General features: G+C 51.2%; 2 protein-coding genes across 7 annotated transcripts in view; both read right to left on the reverse strand.

The window, feature by feature from the left end:
- The window catches only part of acaca (acetyl-CoA carboxylase alpha), a 52741-nt gene extending 46164 nt beyond the window's left edge, over window positions 1–6577 (reverse strand). For 3 of the 6 annotated variants that reach the window (XM_084474051.1, XM_084474048.1, XM_084474046.1), the window contains exons 1-4: window positions 6437–6577; window positions 5047–5326; window positions 496–628; window positions 177–315 (exon numbers count right to left, since the gene is read on the reverse strand). In XM_084474051.1, coding sequence (XP_084330177.1) covers window positions 177–315; window positions 496–628; window positions 5047–5291 — 517 coding nt within the window. In that variant the 5' untranslated portion in view covers window positions 5292–5326; window positions 6437–6577. The remainder of the gene's footprint in view (window positions 1–176; window positions 316–495; window positions 629–5046; window positions 5327–6436) is intronic. The other 3 variants (XM_084474049.1, XM_084474047.1, XM_084474050.1) reach the window with 1 other exon arrangement.
- A 1362-nt stretch (window positions 6578–7939) lies between these two features.
- LOC311354849 (T-box transcription factor TBX2-like) lies at window positions 7940–12627 on the reverse strand. The gene is made up of 7 exons (XM_084474712.1): window positions 12338–12627; window positions 11639–11906; window positions 11214–11360; window positions 10929–11005; window positions 10671–10792; window positions 9423–9856; window positions 7940–9290 (listed from the first exon to the last, which is right to left on the reverse strand). Exons 1-7 carry the CDS (start codon window positions 12490–12492, stop codon window positions 8994–8996), a joined length of 1500 nt encoding a protein of 499 aa, XP_084330838.1. The 5' UTR covers window positions 12493–12627; the 3' UTR covers window positions 7940–8993.
- Window positions 12628–14115: the final 1488 nt, after the last annotated feature.

Consider the following 14115-nt stretch of genomic DNA (forward strand, 5'->3'; position numbering starts at 1 on the left):
TTGGATTTGAACACCTTTCATAGATGTTTGCGTCGTTTATGTTTTTGACGTTAAAAATTGTATGGAGGGGCTACTTCTAGTCCGAGCGACCAGAACATTAACGGCTGTTAAATCATTATCAGTAGTTTGTGTTTTTTACGATCTGACTCAGGGCGCTCTCGCGACAAAACGCTAACCTGCGTTGGCCTTCAGGTCCTCCGGGGTCACCATGACGACGAAGCGGATGGCCCGCTCATTGCGGAACATCTCGTAGGCCCATCGCCGGATCGAACGCATGCACTTGACGGCGGCAATGCCGTTGTTGGCGATGAGAACCTGCGATGATCGGAATGTTAGCGGGGAATTGGGAGAACGGCCGATACCAACCCGAGGTTTTGGGTAATTTCATAAAAAACTATTTGAGAACTTCTAAAACATTTGGTTTTGTCATTATAGTGTGATTTTGAATATCAGCCCGACAAAGGAACATCAAGGATAAACAAAATGACCTCTGACCTTCTCGATGACCTTGTTCCCGCCGAAGCGCGTGACGAACTCAGCGGGCGAGGCCACGGTGAAGTCCCTCTGGAGGTCGATCCTCCGGCGGTCCCGGCCCTGCTTCACCAGGTGGAGACCCGACATGCTGGGTCTGGGGAACCACAGAGAACACGCGCCTTTAGAACCACGGAGCCTGCACGCGCCTTTAGAACCACGGAGCCTGCACGCGCCTTAACAACCACGGAGCCTGCACGCGCCTTTAGAACCACGGAGCCTGCACGCGCCTTTAGAACCACAGAGCCTGCACGCGCCTTTAGAACCACGGAGCCTGCACACGCCTTTAGAACCACGGAGCCTGCACACGCCTTTAGAACCACGGAGCCTGCACACGCCTTTAGAACCACGGAGCCTGCACGCGCCTTTAGAACCACGGAGCCTGCACACGCCTTTAGAACCACGGAGCCTGCACGCGCCTTTAGAACCACGGAGCCTGCACACGCCTTTAGAACCACGGAGCCTGCACCAGCCTTTAGAACCACGGAGCCTGCACACGCCTTTAGAACCACGGAGCCTGCACGCGCCTTTAGAACCACGGAGCCTGCACACGCCTTTAGAACCACGGAGCCTGCACGCGCCTTTAGAACCACGGAGCCTGCACGAGCCTTTAGAACCACGGAGCCTGCACGCGCCTTTAGAACCACGGAGCCTGCACACGCCTTTAGAACCACGGAGCCTGCACGCGCCTTTAGAACCACGGAGCCTGCACGCGCCTTTAGAACCACGGAGCCTGCACCAGCCTTTAGAACCACGGAGCCTGCACACGCCTTTAGAACCACGGAGCCTGCACGCGCCTTTAGAACCACGGAGCCTGCACCAGCCTTTAGAACCACGGAGCCTGCACACGCCTTTAGAACCACGGAGCCTGCACACGCCTTAACAACCACGGAGCCTGCACACGCCTTTAGAACCACGGAGCCTGCACACGCCTTTAGAACCACGGAGCCTGCACCAGCCTTTAGAACCACGGAGCCTGCACCAGCCTTTAGAACCACGGAGCCTGCACGAGCCTTTAGAACCACGGAGCCTGCACACGCCTTAACAACCACGGAGCCTGCACGCGCCTTAACAACCACGGAGCCTGCACGCGCCTTTAGAACCCAGGACCTTTAGAGCCCGGGACCTTTAGAACCCTGCAGGAGGCTGCACACACATCTACTGCTCTGTAGTGGATTAGCACGTTTCTCTGTCTGGTGAAGAACCCCTTCATCCACACCATTCAAGTCCTATCATCCGGATCGCTGTCTGACATCTGGGGTCAAACTAGAGAAGAAGAGAAGTCCATGTATGGTCACCTATTTCTAAGTTACGGGCAGCTGCTCAACTCAAACTGAAAAGCACATTCATTCAAACAATCAGATTGATATCAATTCCTCCACGAGCACTTATCTTTAAGGACGCCCTACAGCTACAGGATATGCTGGGGACATAAGTGACCAAAACCCCCAACCTTGAGACGGTCAAGCATCCGACCAAAAAGACCACCCTGTCTGTTTCTGCTAGTCATGTGTTCAGCGATTTATGGAGCGCAGTTAGGTTGAGGCCATGTTGAACTGTAGCCGACCGTTATAGACAGCGGGTGTCTGTAAACCGTCAGGTATGAAGACATAAACATCCACGCAGAGCCAGAAGCAGGGGAAATGAGAGGGTGGGCGTTGGAGTGGCGTGTCTTATCTAGAATATATGGCTATTGTAGCGTAGGGTTCGAGGCAGACGAGGCCTCGAGAGTGGAGGGATGGATAGTAGGACTGCTGAGAAGCATCAGGATTATAGAAATATGGTTGTAGTTTGCTAGTTTCATAAATCAAACTTGTTTACGATTTGATTTAGATTGCTCTCAGTCTCACTTGTACATCACTTCAGATAAGTGTTTAAGGTACATATGGGTGTACAGGTAGCTAAGACGGTTCACCTCAGCCGGTTCTGCGGTCTCAATAGACGTGCGTTTCTGTAAGGCCAAAATAATCAAATAAACTTTAATCTAAACAAGTCGGATCCATCAGGAAAGCACACACACCAATCAAACTGCAAATAACTTTCATTGGGAAACACTATTGATTATTTGTTGAACTATTTTAAAATCGATTGAGTAATCATAAAACATAGTGAGTAAACAATGTATGGAGATAACCGGGGTGACCCGGTCTAGACCAGGGAGTGAGACTCTAGACCAGTAGAGTGTCTCTGGACGAGGTAGTGAGACTCTAGACCAGCTAGTGTGTCTCTGTCTGGACCAGCAGAGTGTCTCTGGTCCAGCAGAGTCTCTCTGTCTGGACCAGTAGTGTGTGTCTCTGGTCCAGCAGTGTGTGTCTCTGGTCCAGCAGTGTGTGTCTCTGACCTGGACCAGTAGTGTGTGTCTCTGGTCCAGCAGTGTGTCTCTAGGGGACCGGTAGCGAGGTGGACTGTCACAAACCGACCAGCCCAGGCTCCCTGGTGCAGAAGTGTGTCAACATGTTGGGACAGGAGCCTCCAACCGGAGGAGAACCCCACCCCAGAGAGGGGGAGAGGGGGGAGGGGGAGAGGGGGGAGCGAGGGAGGGAGGGAGGGAGGGAGGGAGGGAGGGTAGGTGGGGCGGTTTCCCAGCCTGTTTGTCAGGCTGGCTGCTCAGGACTGACGCAGCATGGTTGCGTCACAGAGAAGGGGGGAGAGAGAGAGATGGGGGGGGGGGGGCGAGGGGGTAGAGAGAGACCGAGAGAGCAAGTGTAACACACCCAGGCAGAGAACGAGAGAGAGAGAGCCAGACAGCCGGAGACACGTAGAGAGACAGGAATACAGTGAGTCAGGGAGACAGGGAGGGGGAGACAGTGGGACAGTGGGACAGAGAGACAGTGGGACAGGGAGACAGTGGGACAGGGAGACAGTGAGACAGAGAGATAGAGAGACAGGGAGACAGTGAATCAGGGAGTCAGAGAGACAGTAGGCCAGAGAGACAGGGAGGGAGACAGTGGGACAGGGAGACAGTGGGACAGGGAGACAGTGGGACAGGGAGACAGTGGGACAGGGAGACAGTGGGACAGGGAGACAGTGAGACAGAGAGATAGAGAGACAGGGAGACAGACAGACAGAGAGACTACTGCCAGAAGGCCGATTCCCGGGATAGCAACCAGCCCAGCGGTGGTTTGAGTCGTTCTTGTTCCACAGCCACCAGACAATAGAATACTATACCCAGTATTCATGGCCCCCCTCCCCTCCCCTCCCCCGTCAGTGCTGTCACGCCAGTGCTAGCCGTGAAACTGACCACACAAAACCGGTGTTGTTGACATCCAGAAAATCAAGTAGCATTTAAGCTAGCATTTAGGGTGAGCGTTTTGGCTAGCTTTCAGACTAGCATTTAGGCTAGCGTTCAGACTAGCATTTAGGCTAGCGTTCAGACTAGCCGCTCAGGGATAGCCTGGATGAATAATGGATGAGGAATAGCTGGTTTCATCGAATGGTAAAGCGGGGTGAAATAGTAATCGGGGAACTCAATCTCCTAGGGTGAAGGTAAACTATACGAGTGTCTGGACACCAGATCCGTTCCATCCCAACACGGAGCCTCTCCGGACAGCGTGGTCTTCAGGAGGGACGATAACAAGGGAACGAGGAGTAGCGGGGTTTAGACCCATCAGTAGGGAGGGTCCGTTTGAAGAAGAAGAAGACAACAGTAGCCACCAGAGAAACAACCAACAGAAAACCAGCAGACCACTGATGGATCCGTGGCTTAAGGGCCGTAAATAGAAGATCGCTCCCCGAGGACGAATATAGACAGGAGTTCATTCACCAGGCGGACCAGGCGAGGGAATGAATCAACATAGAGAGAGCTAGGCTAGCAGGAGAGATAGAGAGACAGAGATGGCGAGAGAGGGAGAGAGCGAGCTAGGCTGTCAGGAGAGAGTGAGAGAGGGGGAGAGCGAGAGCGAGAGGCGCCACACCGTGAAGACTGTGTCTTTGTACTAATGTAAAAGCTGGAGCGACCACATTTTTCACATGCGCTGTAAATTGGCGCCTCGCAGCGCAAACAGTTCCACTCGAGTCTCAGCGCGGAGAGAGAGACCTTCAGACCTACAGACTAAACCCGTGAAAGACGTTCAGACAGGGGTCCCCATGCGCCTGTGTTCTCCACAGCTGGCCAGTGGTGAGCAGAGGCTCTCATCACAAGATTGTGATTTGTTTTCAGGGGTAGGGGTTTAGGGGGGGGTGGTCTGCTTGTGGATGCCCACCACTGCAGACATTTGGGGGTATGAGTCCAGAGCATTCGGCATCCTGGGAGTGCAAGGTCTAGACACTAGCACACTAGCCTGGCCTCCTGTACTCCTACACGTACAAGTCACTCGCACTTATTGTGTGTTGTACGTCCTGGCATTTAAAAACAACAACAAAAAAGGTACTAAGCATTGTGTAGCATCTTAGCCTAGCTATCTTTGTTATACACGGGGAATGGGTTAGCCTAGTGAGTGTGAGTGCTTGGCACTTGGTTCTATGAACATCTCTGGGTTTCTGACCTGAGGTGGGTGAGCGTTCTGGGTTTCTGACCTGAGGTTGTTGAGGGTTCCGTCGCTGCTGTCGAAGCCCGTCTCGTAGGTGCTGTCGGAGCCCAGCGAGGAGGCCGGGGAGGAGGAGCGCGGCGTCTCCTTGCCCCCCTGGGTGACGTCGGGCCGGCCCGCCGCCTCGTCCTCAGAGTTCTCCTCCGACACCGAGCCCACCACGAAGCGGGAGGGGAGGCCGCCCAGGACAGACTTCTTGCGGGCGTTGTTGGGGGGGGGGTCCGGCTGGGCCATGGTGGGGGGTGGGGGGCAAGAACAGGCTGCTACCACTGGAGAGAGAGAGAGAGAGAGAGAGAGAGAGGATGAGAAGCCGGGGCGATAGAGACCGATGAGGAAACACAGACAGAATGACAGACGGAGAGAGAGATGGGGAGATAGGGTGATGGGGTGATAGAGACAGGGGTCGTCCCTCGGGGACAGAGTGACACCATCAGGTCACCAGTTGTTTGTCGTGTTGCATAAACTAAACTAAAACAATTAAATGATGATATTGCAAGAGAGCTTGTGAAATCGCCGCTTGGCGGCTGATACCGTCTGTTGCAGAGCGTCCAGGTCGAACCAGGGTTCAACAGAACAAAATAGCCTGCATCCTGATTTCTGCATACTGGTTTCCTACTACGAAACCCAGAGAACCTGAAACCGAATCTTAAACGACCAGACGGAAACAATGAAACGCTCAAACGTCAAACGTCAATAAGTACAATACACAACACAGACTGATAAGCCACCCTTTGAGAAATAGGATATGACAATCATCGGTTTTTGACTTCTAGGAATGGATTACGACTTTGGGAATGTGAACAATCCGCATAGAAGAATACCACGCAACCACACACGTTTACTACTACACGTGAAACACATCGCAACACCTTACCTGGGGGCCACCTACCGACCAGAAAAACCGGGCGCACGCACGCACGCACACACACACACACACACACACACACACACACACACACACACACACACACACACACACACACACACACACACACACACACACACACACACACACACACACACACACACACACACACACACACACACACACACACACACACACACACACACACTTCGCGGTTGACTTCGCGTCAACCACTTCAACAGCACAGCAAGTACGCAGGGAAGTGCGCCGAGCGCCGCATAATCCTGTGATATGAATGAAAGGTAACCAGGAAACGACGCCGCCGACTCTCCCGACTGAGGAGTAGGCTACCTATGCAGGGTGTGCTGTGGTGTCTACCTGTGTCTGTGTACACACGCGTGTCCTGGGAGGGCTGGACGTCAAGTGACAGGGCCAACACAGACAGCAAGTAGACACCAGCGAAGTAAGCTAAGAAGCCCGACAACCACAACACAACACAACACAAGGCGCTCACCCTGTGTGAAGAAGTGGCACGCAATCCTTCCTCCTCTGCAGATCCAGACGCTGTGTGTAGTAGACCGGGTGCGGGTTTAACTGGACATCTTCACTGGGGATGAAACGACACACAGATCATGCTGAGCTCATCTCCACGAACAGCAGAGAGTGGTGCGATGTGACGCGGTGCGGGTTTACTCCGGGCCGTTCACCTCCGACCCGCGGACGCGGGCATAGACGCACGACGCGTAGAAGAGCAGACAGCGGCGATGGCGGTGGAGGCGACAGCGGACAACGCGTAGAATCTGCATACACAGTGAAACTACACTCTGAATAAAGGTGTGCATATATTAAAATGCGTATTGTTTGGGGGTTTAAGCCAATGAACACGGCATGATAGCGTAATAATTTAGTGACAGCGACGGTCACTGAATAACTGAATCATATTTGGTGAATGATTCAAGGGGAGAGCATCCTATGTATATTTTACATTCACTAAACATATTGTACATGAACAGCGTAGATTAATAGGCTACACACGCAGAGTCATTAGAAACTACGGCCGAGATATACGTGTACTGCTTATCTATCTGTTCTGTTTCTATGCTCTCCATTATAAACTGAACCAATCACGTCGCAGAACGACTTTGTGTGGGCGGGGCTTAAGACCCTCCTCTTCCTGCTCAGTCGCACGCTGTGGTGAGAATGAATTGAATACAAATCGTTCGTGTACCTCTCCAGCTGAAACGAAACTCATATGCATTGAATCTCTTTATGGTTTTTAAATCCCAATCCCACATCCGGTTCACCTAGTAACATTCAGATGATGTATTTAATAGTTTGGATATTATATGGGATGTAAGTGTGTAATTTACAAAGTGTGGGTAGCTGGGTCATAGACCTTGTATTGAAATAGCGAAGGGTAGTGTTCGGGTTTGGCCACAGAGAGGTACAACAATAATATGTAATACAATGATAATATTCAGCGTCAGTACCATCGCTCTCCACTACGTGGCGCCAGTAGACGGCGTTTCGCTCACTGTACTTTCTCTCTGACAGCCTGATCAACCCTAGACAACTAGTCAACTTTGCTTTAAGGATGAACTTCAGTACTCAAACTGGACAGGACTTGAAAACTGTAATTTCCAGATGACGGTGTTTTAATTAAATAAATGGTAATTTCTGTTTCTTTATTCATTCATGTTGAACATTTTCAAATGTAGTAATTTAGGCAAAGTAAAATTGTGACATTTGCTTTGGAATGCATTGCATTCTAGTGGTTCACAGTTGTACTTTATTTGACAATTTATAGATTAGTATTGCATATTTCTACCCATGCAAGAAACTGATGGTACCAACCATGCACACTGACAGCAATGACGTTGATATGACGTATCACAAAATGCCCACAAGCCCACTTTAACGTGATTGTCTTTATTATTCATATTGTGACAAAAAACAATAAAAATGTGATTCCAAAAAATATATGTTTTTTATAAGAGTCCTTTCTTAGTTGGGAAGACTGGGAAGCTAAGGTAGTTCTTCATTTGATCAAGAACACAGACAACATCACATTTACACGTAACACAAAATACAAAATCCCATTTAGCATTATAAGAATATAAAAAAACAAATCATTTCAAAAAGGTTCTATTTACACAGGGTAACAGATTGATTCAATACAAAGTAGTGCATTATGGGTAATTATTAGGTGATACAGAGAGGAAGCATCTTGGAGAGGTTTTCCGTAAGTATTCCACATTGTCGATACGTAAATAGTTTGTTGTTTTGTCAGAGTCCAGTGCTGTGTTCCAATATCCATACTATCCATACTCACTATACTTAGTTTGAGTACGTAGGGCGTTCCAATTCAGATCGGGCGAAAAGAAGTGTACTGAAAGGACTCGGATGGTGTACTCAAAACAGTCAAACCGTGTGGAAGTGTGGATCGATGCACAGTTTTCGTACGGTAGCCATCTTAGCTGCGTAGAGGGCAGCGTGGGGCTGAGCCAACGTCGGCACATTTTCCACATAGCCTGCATTAATGGAGTCATTTAGTAGCTTTTATAGCTTTTTATAGCTACTATGAGTAAAGAGTTCACTGTTCAAAGCGGGATGATTATTGCGGGGGAGGAGCCGCAGCGGCAATCGCAATCGTAATTTCCCGTTAGTGCACCACAGAGTATTCGATTTGGAACGACACTGACATCTGAAATTCAGCGCACTTAGTCAGTGCGGATAGTGTACTATGTTTAAGTGTACTCATGGAAGTATAGATATTGGAACACAGCACCGATCCTTAGAAGTTCAGAAGTCTTGAATCTCAAAGTTAGTTTTCTAATATTCAACCATGTTTTCCTTGTTTGTTGAGGTTGCTGGGGGAGCGGTAGTGGGTGAGGTAGTGGGAAAGCATTAGTGGGTAGCAGTGGGGGCTAGATGTAGGGGCTGTGGTAGAGGTAGTGGTAGTGGTAGTGGTTGGCTCTTATTGTATAGCTCTCTATAGGTCACTATAGATCACTATCGGTCAGTAGGAGTTCAGAGGTGGTACGGTCTACCAGCTCTGGCCCTAAGCCGCTTCACTCGGTGGGTCCAGACCCGTGGGGGGGCTGGGGGCCCGGCCGGTGTCGGGGCCCGGAGGTCAGGGGCCCCCTGGAGGGAGGGGGGATGTGGTAGGGGCTGAACCTCAGCCAGGGCTGGGAGCCTCGCAGGCTGGGGGGCCTCTTGGCGGCGGTGGTGGTGGTGGGGGGCCCCGAGTGGGGGGCTGGCCCCGGGCCCCACCCTGCAGGCCTCACCGCCCCCCCCAGGAGGCCGTAGGGATGGGGGAGCCCTCCTTCTCCCCCTCCTCCTCCTCCATACGGGGACACGGAGACCCCCTGGGGAGAGAGACCAGGGTGAGTCGTGTATGAAGAGATCTACGGTACACAGAGATATTTGCAGCCCATACACAAGGTCATACGGGTTACCCAGTGGTCCGCAGGGCTCAACGGACCGGAGAGTCCTCCTACCTGAGACACCAGCAGCCGTCCGGCGCTGCAGATCGCCCGTGGGAGGAGGCCGGCCGGCCCCGGGTTTAGGAGCAGCGCCGGGTACCCCAGCTTGAGCAGGGGCTGTGGGTAGAACCCCAACGCAGACAGACCCCCCGCGGTCAGACCCCCCGCTGTCAGCCACGCCGCGGGCAGACCACCATCTCCGATCCGCTCGGTCACGCCGCGCTCCCACTCCCGCTCCGTCTCGCCGCCGTGGGTTCTGGAGGGTTTGGGGGTCGTTCTGTGGAGCGCACCGCCTCCGTTCCGGGACCCCGCGTGTTGGAGCCTCAGAGGGGGGGAGTCCCAGTCGGTGAGGTCTGGAGGAGACCCACGGCCCCCCCAGCGACCGGGGTCTCCGGGGGACCCCAACCGCCGGGGACTGAGGTCTTCATCGCTATCCGCGTTCCTCCCGTCTGAGGAAGGAAAAAAGAAACGTTTTCATTGGTTGATACTCAAGTGTTGTATCTTTAGTCACTGCTACTGACGAGCTGATTGGATAGCACGGTGTTCACACTGGTTAGGATTAGCGCTTTGATTTCCATTCTTCCATGTATTCACTCACAGTGACTGATGCACTCATTGGAAGACGCAAAACCTCATCCACCAATGACCACGTTTTAACAGAAGTCATCTTTCATTGAAAGATATAAGAAATATAACTCAGTATCTACTATACAGTTATTCTGTTCACCAACATGACGGTGAAATGTTCAGACCCATTCAGTCCTTAATGAGTGGTGAGAGACATAGGAGGTCAGGGGCCCCCTGGACATCGGAGGTCCAGGGGACCCCTGACCTCTGATGTCTACAGATGTCCAGGGGCTCCAGGCTTTTGCCCTTGGAGCCCTGTGCAGGAGGGCTCGCTATGGCAAAAGCCTGGAGCCTGCAGCCATAGCAGCCCTCAACAAAAGGCCAAGATAAAACCTCTCTAGTCCCACTCTGTCTATATATTCTGTCTGCATGTTATTTTTGTTGTGTTTGTTGCCCATTTGTTATTAACTGTCGGCGTGTGGTCCATACCTGTACTTGTGATGTGAAAAAGAATTTCCCCTTGGGGACAATGAAGTCTAAAGTCTAAAGTCTATGAACCGTTCAGTTCCTTTCAGAGACAGACACCCCTAACAACGACACTATCACGCCCTTCATGACACAAGATACAATCCCTGTGAGAACGCAACGCATCTGAACTCATGATCTCATTGGTTCCTAGTGTTGAAGAACAAGCACCCTGATTGGCCGTCAGGATGGAGGCGGGCCCCCTGGCACCGGTCAGGTGACACGAGGAGTCGTCTGAGTCCGGGTCCTGGGGGCCGGGGTCCTCCTCCTCCCCCGAGGGTCTCCACTGCTTCCTGATAGAGGGGGGGGGGCGAGAGATGAGGTCATCACAGCGAGCGATGAGGTCATCACAACGAGAGGTGAGGTCATCACACCAGAGATGAGGTCATCACAAGGGGACGAGAAAACAGACATTCAGGTTGGCGTTACCTCTTCTCTCGTCTTCCGTTCCCGGCGTCTCTGAAGCCTTTAGCAAACGGGTTGTTGTCAATCTTCAGCTGCGTGATCTGAAGACGAAACGACGCTGAGTCAGAGAAGACCAGCCTACTGAAGGGGATGGGTTCTATGTTATTATGTGAGAGAAAGAGAGAGAGGGAGAGAGAGAGAGAGAGGGAGGGAGAGAGAGAGAGAGAGGGAGAGAGAGAGAGGGAGAGAGAGAGAGAGGGAGAGAGAGAGAGAGAGAGAGTCAGGCAGAGTGCTGGGGTGTCCCTATACCTTGTCGTTCTGGTAGGCGGTGACGGCTATGAACTCTGTCTCCGGGAACACGATGGTCCGGAAGGTGCTGTAGGGCAGCCGGAGGATGTCGTTGGTCCTGACGATGTGGAACCGCGGCTGGTACTTGTGCATCGAGTTCAGAATGGTCTGGAAAGCACGAAGAACTGAGGTCACTTCTAAACTGTGCAATATGTTACGTTTTTTTTATTATATGCTTACAACCTGCGAAATATTGTAATATATATATAAATATAACCTTGACAACGGTGTGTATTTTAAAGGCCTATAACAGTTTTTTAACAAAAAAATTTAGCCACAGGGAAAATATCTAAAATCATAGGAATAACAATATTTTAAATCAAATGTTAAAATAACAACAACGTACACTTTTTCTTTTACTCATTTCGATTCGTTTATAGACTCACATATCCGTGCTTATCCGACGTGTTGTTGGTGAGTTTGAGCTTGTGGAAGGCCACCGGCTTGGACATCCAATGGTCCCCGGTGGACGGGCTGTCCGGGTGGATGTACATCCGCCGGGGCATCTCCGGGTCGGCCTGGCCTGCCACCGTCCACCACGAGTGGTTGAACTTGTAGCGCCGGTCGTCCGCCGCCACGATGTCCATCAGGAGGATGTACTTCGAGCCGGGGTCCAACCCGCGGACGCGCACTTTGAACGGTGGAAACATTCTTCTGGAACCGGATATTATCCAGAGAACAGAAAATCAGTAATGGTAACATTTACACATTTATATTAGGGCATTAAGCAGACGATTTTATCCAAAGCGACTTACAATAAGTACATTTGTCAAATTCATAATAATAAGTTAATAATAATAATAATAATTAAGCCTATAGTATGGATGTTGTAATATATCTATCTTTATCTATAGCAACAATATCCCCAAAGTCAGCATGGAAAGTTCTTCGATTTGGTAAACCAAAAAGAAAATCTGTAGGATTCACTTTTTATGTGTCACCTTCCCAGTCGATTTATTTTTGGATAACTTTGGATAAGCAGTTTATCGCCGCGACTTTCGGATGGACTTTTCACTAAATGTCCGCAGATGAGATTCATTTGTATCGTTTACATTGAATTGAGAAACACGTGTGTGTATATTTACCTCCCGGACTTGGTGATGACCATCTCCGTCCCCATGTGGTGGAACTCCCCCCACAGACCCCCCGCCTCCAGGGTGACTCTGGGATCATCCGCGGGGCGCTCCTCCGCGAGGCGTGCAGAGCGAGCCCCACGGACTTGGTGCGGGTACACCCCCATCCCCCCTTCTCCCGGTCCCCCGTCTCCCGGTCCCCCGCTGGGGTCCGCCTCGTCACAGAGCCCGCGGTCCGGGTAACGTTTGCCGAGGATACCGGGGGGTAACGGGAAACCGGGGAGAAACGGAACAGTGGCTACAAAGTCGGTCATGTCGGCCGCGCGGCAGGGACGGAATGGAGAGCGATCCATGGCGACTCCGGCGCTGAGCGGGAGGGGGGCGGGGGGGGGGGTCCCACGGGCGCAGACGACGCGTCTACATCCAACGTGTCGATGAGCATTACGTGAAGCTACATTACCCACCAGTGTATGGGAGGTTATCATGGACTTAAACAACTGAACCAGGAATAGGTTTCACTTTAGGAGTTCAGCCGAAGTCTGCACCGCGCGTAAAGATGAGGAGAGATGCGAAGTGTCCTGACGCATGAGATAGAGACTGGGCAGCAGGTCACTGGTGGTCAGATGACCTGCAAAGCAAAGTGCATCAGATCCAATTCACTTTTACCTCGCACACCCGAACCCTTTTAAAGCCATTCAGGACCTTTAAGTTCCACCCTAAAGGAAAACGCCTCCGACGCTTTACGCGCCTGTTTTGTAATGTGTACAAACCAGCATACCAGCTGATCCAATAAAGAAAAAAAGTGATCCCTCAATAAGATGAATATATAACACTCCACCAGAAAGGGGACATATGATTATGAGGGGACATGACTTTTACAGAAGTGTAGAGCTACATGAAAAATGAAACATCGTTATTTGTATATAGTCATACATCTAGTATTTTAATTTTCTAAACTTTTCAAAGTTGGAGCGCGATCCACGTGATCTTTAAATTACAAACTCAACAGCGTGTTTGTGGGTTCTTGAATCCTAACTTCTTACCTAAACAGCCCAACAAGGGAACAGTTATTAAATCCATCCACGGCCAGGCGGAAACGACCCATCTTACCGAGGGTCCCCACACCTGGTTAGAGAGACAGATCTACAGCCGAGGAAACCACCTGACAGGTCAAAGGTCAGGACGAACGGCTCCCGTGAGGGAGGGGGAGCCGTTAAATGAAAAGCACGGCCAGGATTCAAACCATCTTGCTACTCAATCTTAATTGAGCTTTGAGATAAGAGACAAAAAACGTATATTAATAATTATTAAACCCAGATGGGAAATGGTGTGTCTTAGGAGAAAGTACAAGATAGTATTATGGTTAAAGATAAACAGAACATGTATGCACAATAAGGTTGGGCCTGTAATCTGCATGCGTTTTATAGTTTGATCTCCGTAGCGGTGGTACCTGCACGGTCATCGTCTCTCGCTCCGGGGACGGAGGTGTTAAACACATCAAACCCTCCGGCCAGGTGCGGGCGAGCGTCACCCCGCACGCAGCAGGGCGGAAGGGCGGAAGGGAGGAGGAGATGGATGGGAGTGACGGAGATCAGCGAGGCCTCCAGCTGGAGCGGATCATCGCAGGATGGATCGCTCGTCTCCGAGTGGCGCCGAAGCGCTCCGAGGCTCAGAGGCTCCGAGGAGGCAACATGTCAGCCGTCACCTCCGGAGCTCAGAGAGCAGCTCAGAGATCCGCTAAGAGGCTCTGATGAGCTGGGAGCGGGACGCAGAGGAACAAGGGTGAGACA

The sequence above is a fragment of the Micromesistius poutassou genome (assembly GCF_964030765.1).
Source record: "Micromesistius poutassou genome assembly, chromosome: 10".
Classification (NCBI taxonomy): domain Eukaryota; kingdom Metazoa; phylum Chordata; class Actinopteri; order Gadiformes; family Gadidae; genus Micromesistius; species Micromesistius poutassou.

Coding starts and splice junctions, on each gene's coding strand:
- LOC311354849 (XM_084474712.1), bottom strand. CDS start 12,492: ATGGGGGTGTACCCGCACCAAGTCCGTGGGGCTCGCTCTGCACGCCTC. Junction 11,361..11,638: donor CGTCGGATAAGCACGGATAT/GTGAGTCTATAA, acceptor CGTGCTTTCCAG/ACCATTCTGAACTCGATGCA. Junction 10,793..10,928: donor AACGGAAGACGAGAGAAGAG/GTAACGCCAACC, acceptor CCCCTCTATCAG/GAAGCAGTGGAGACCCTCGG.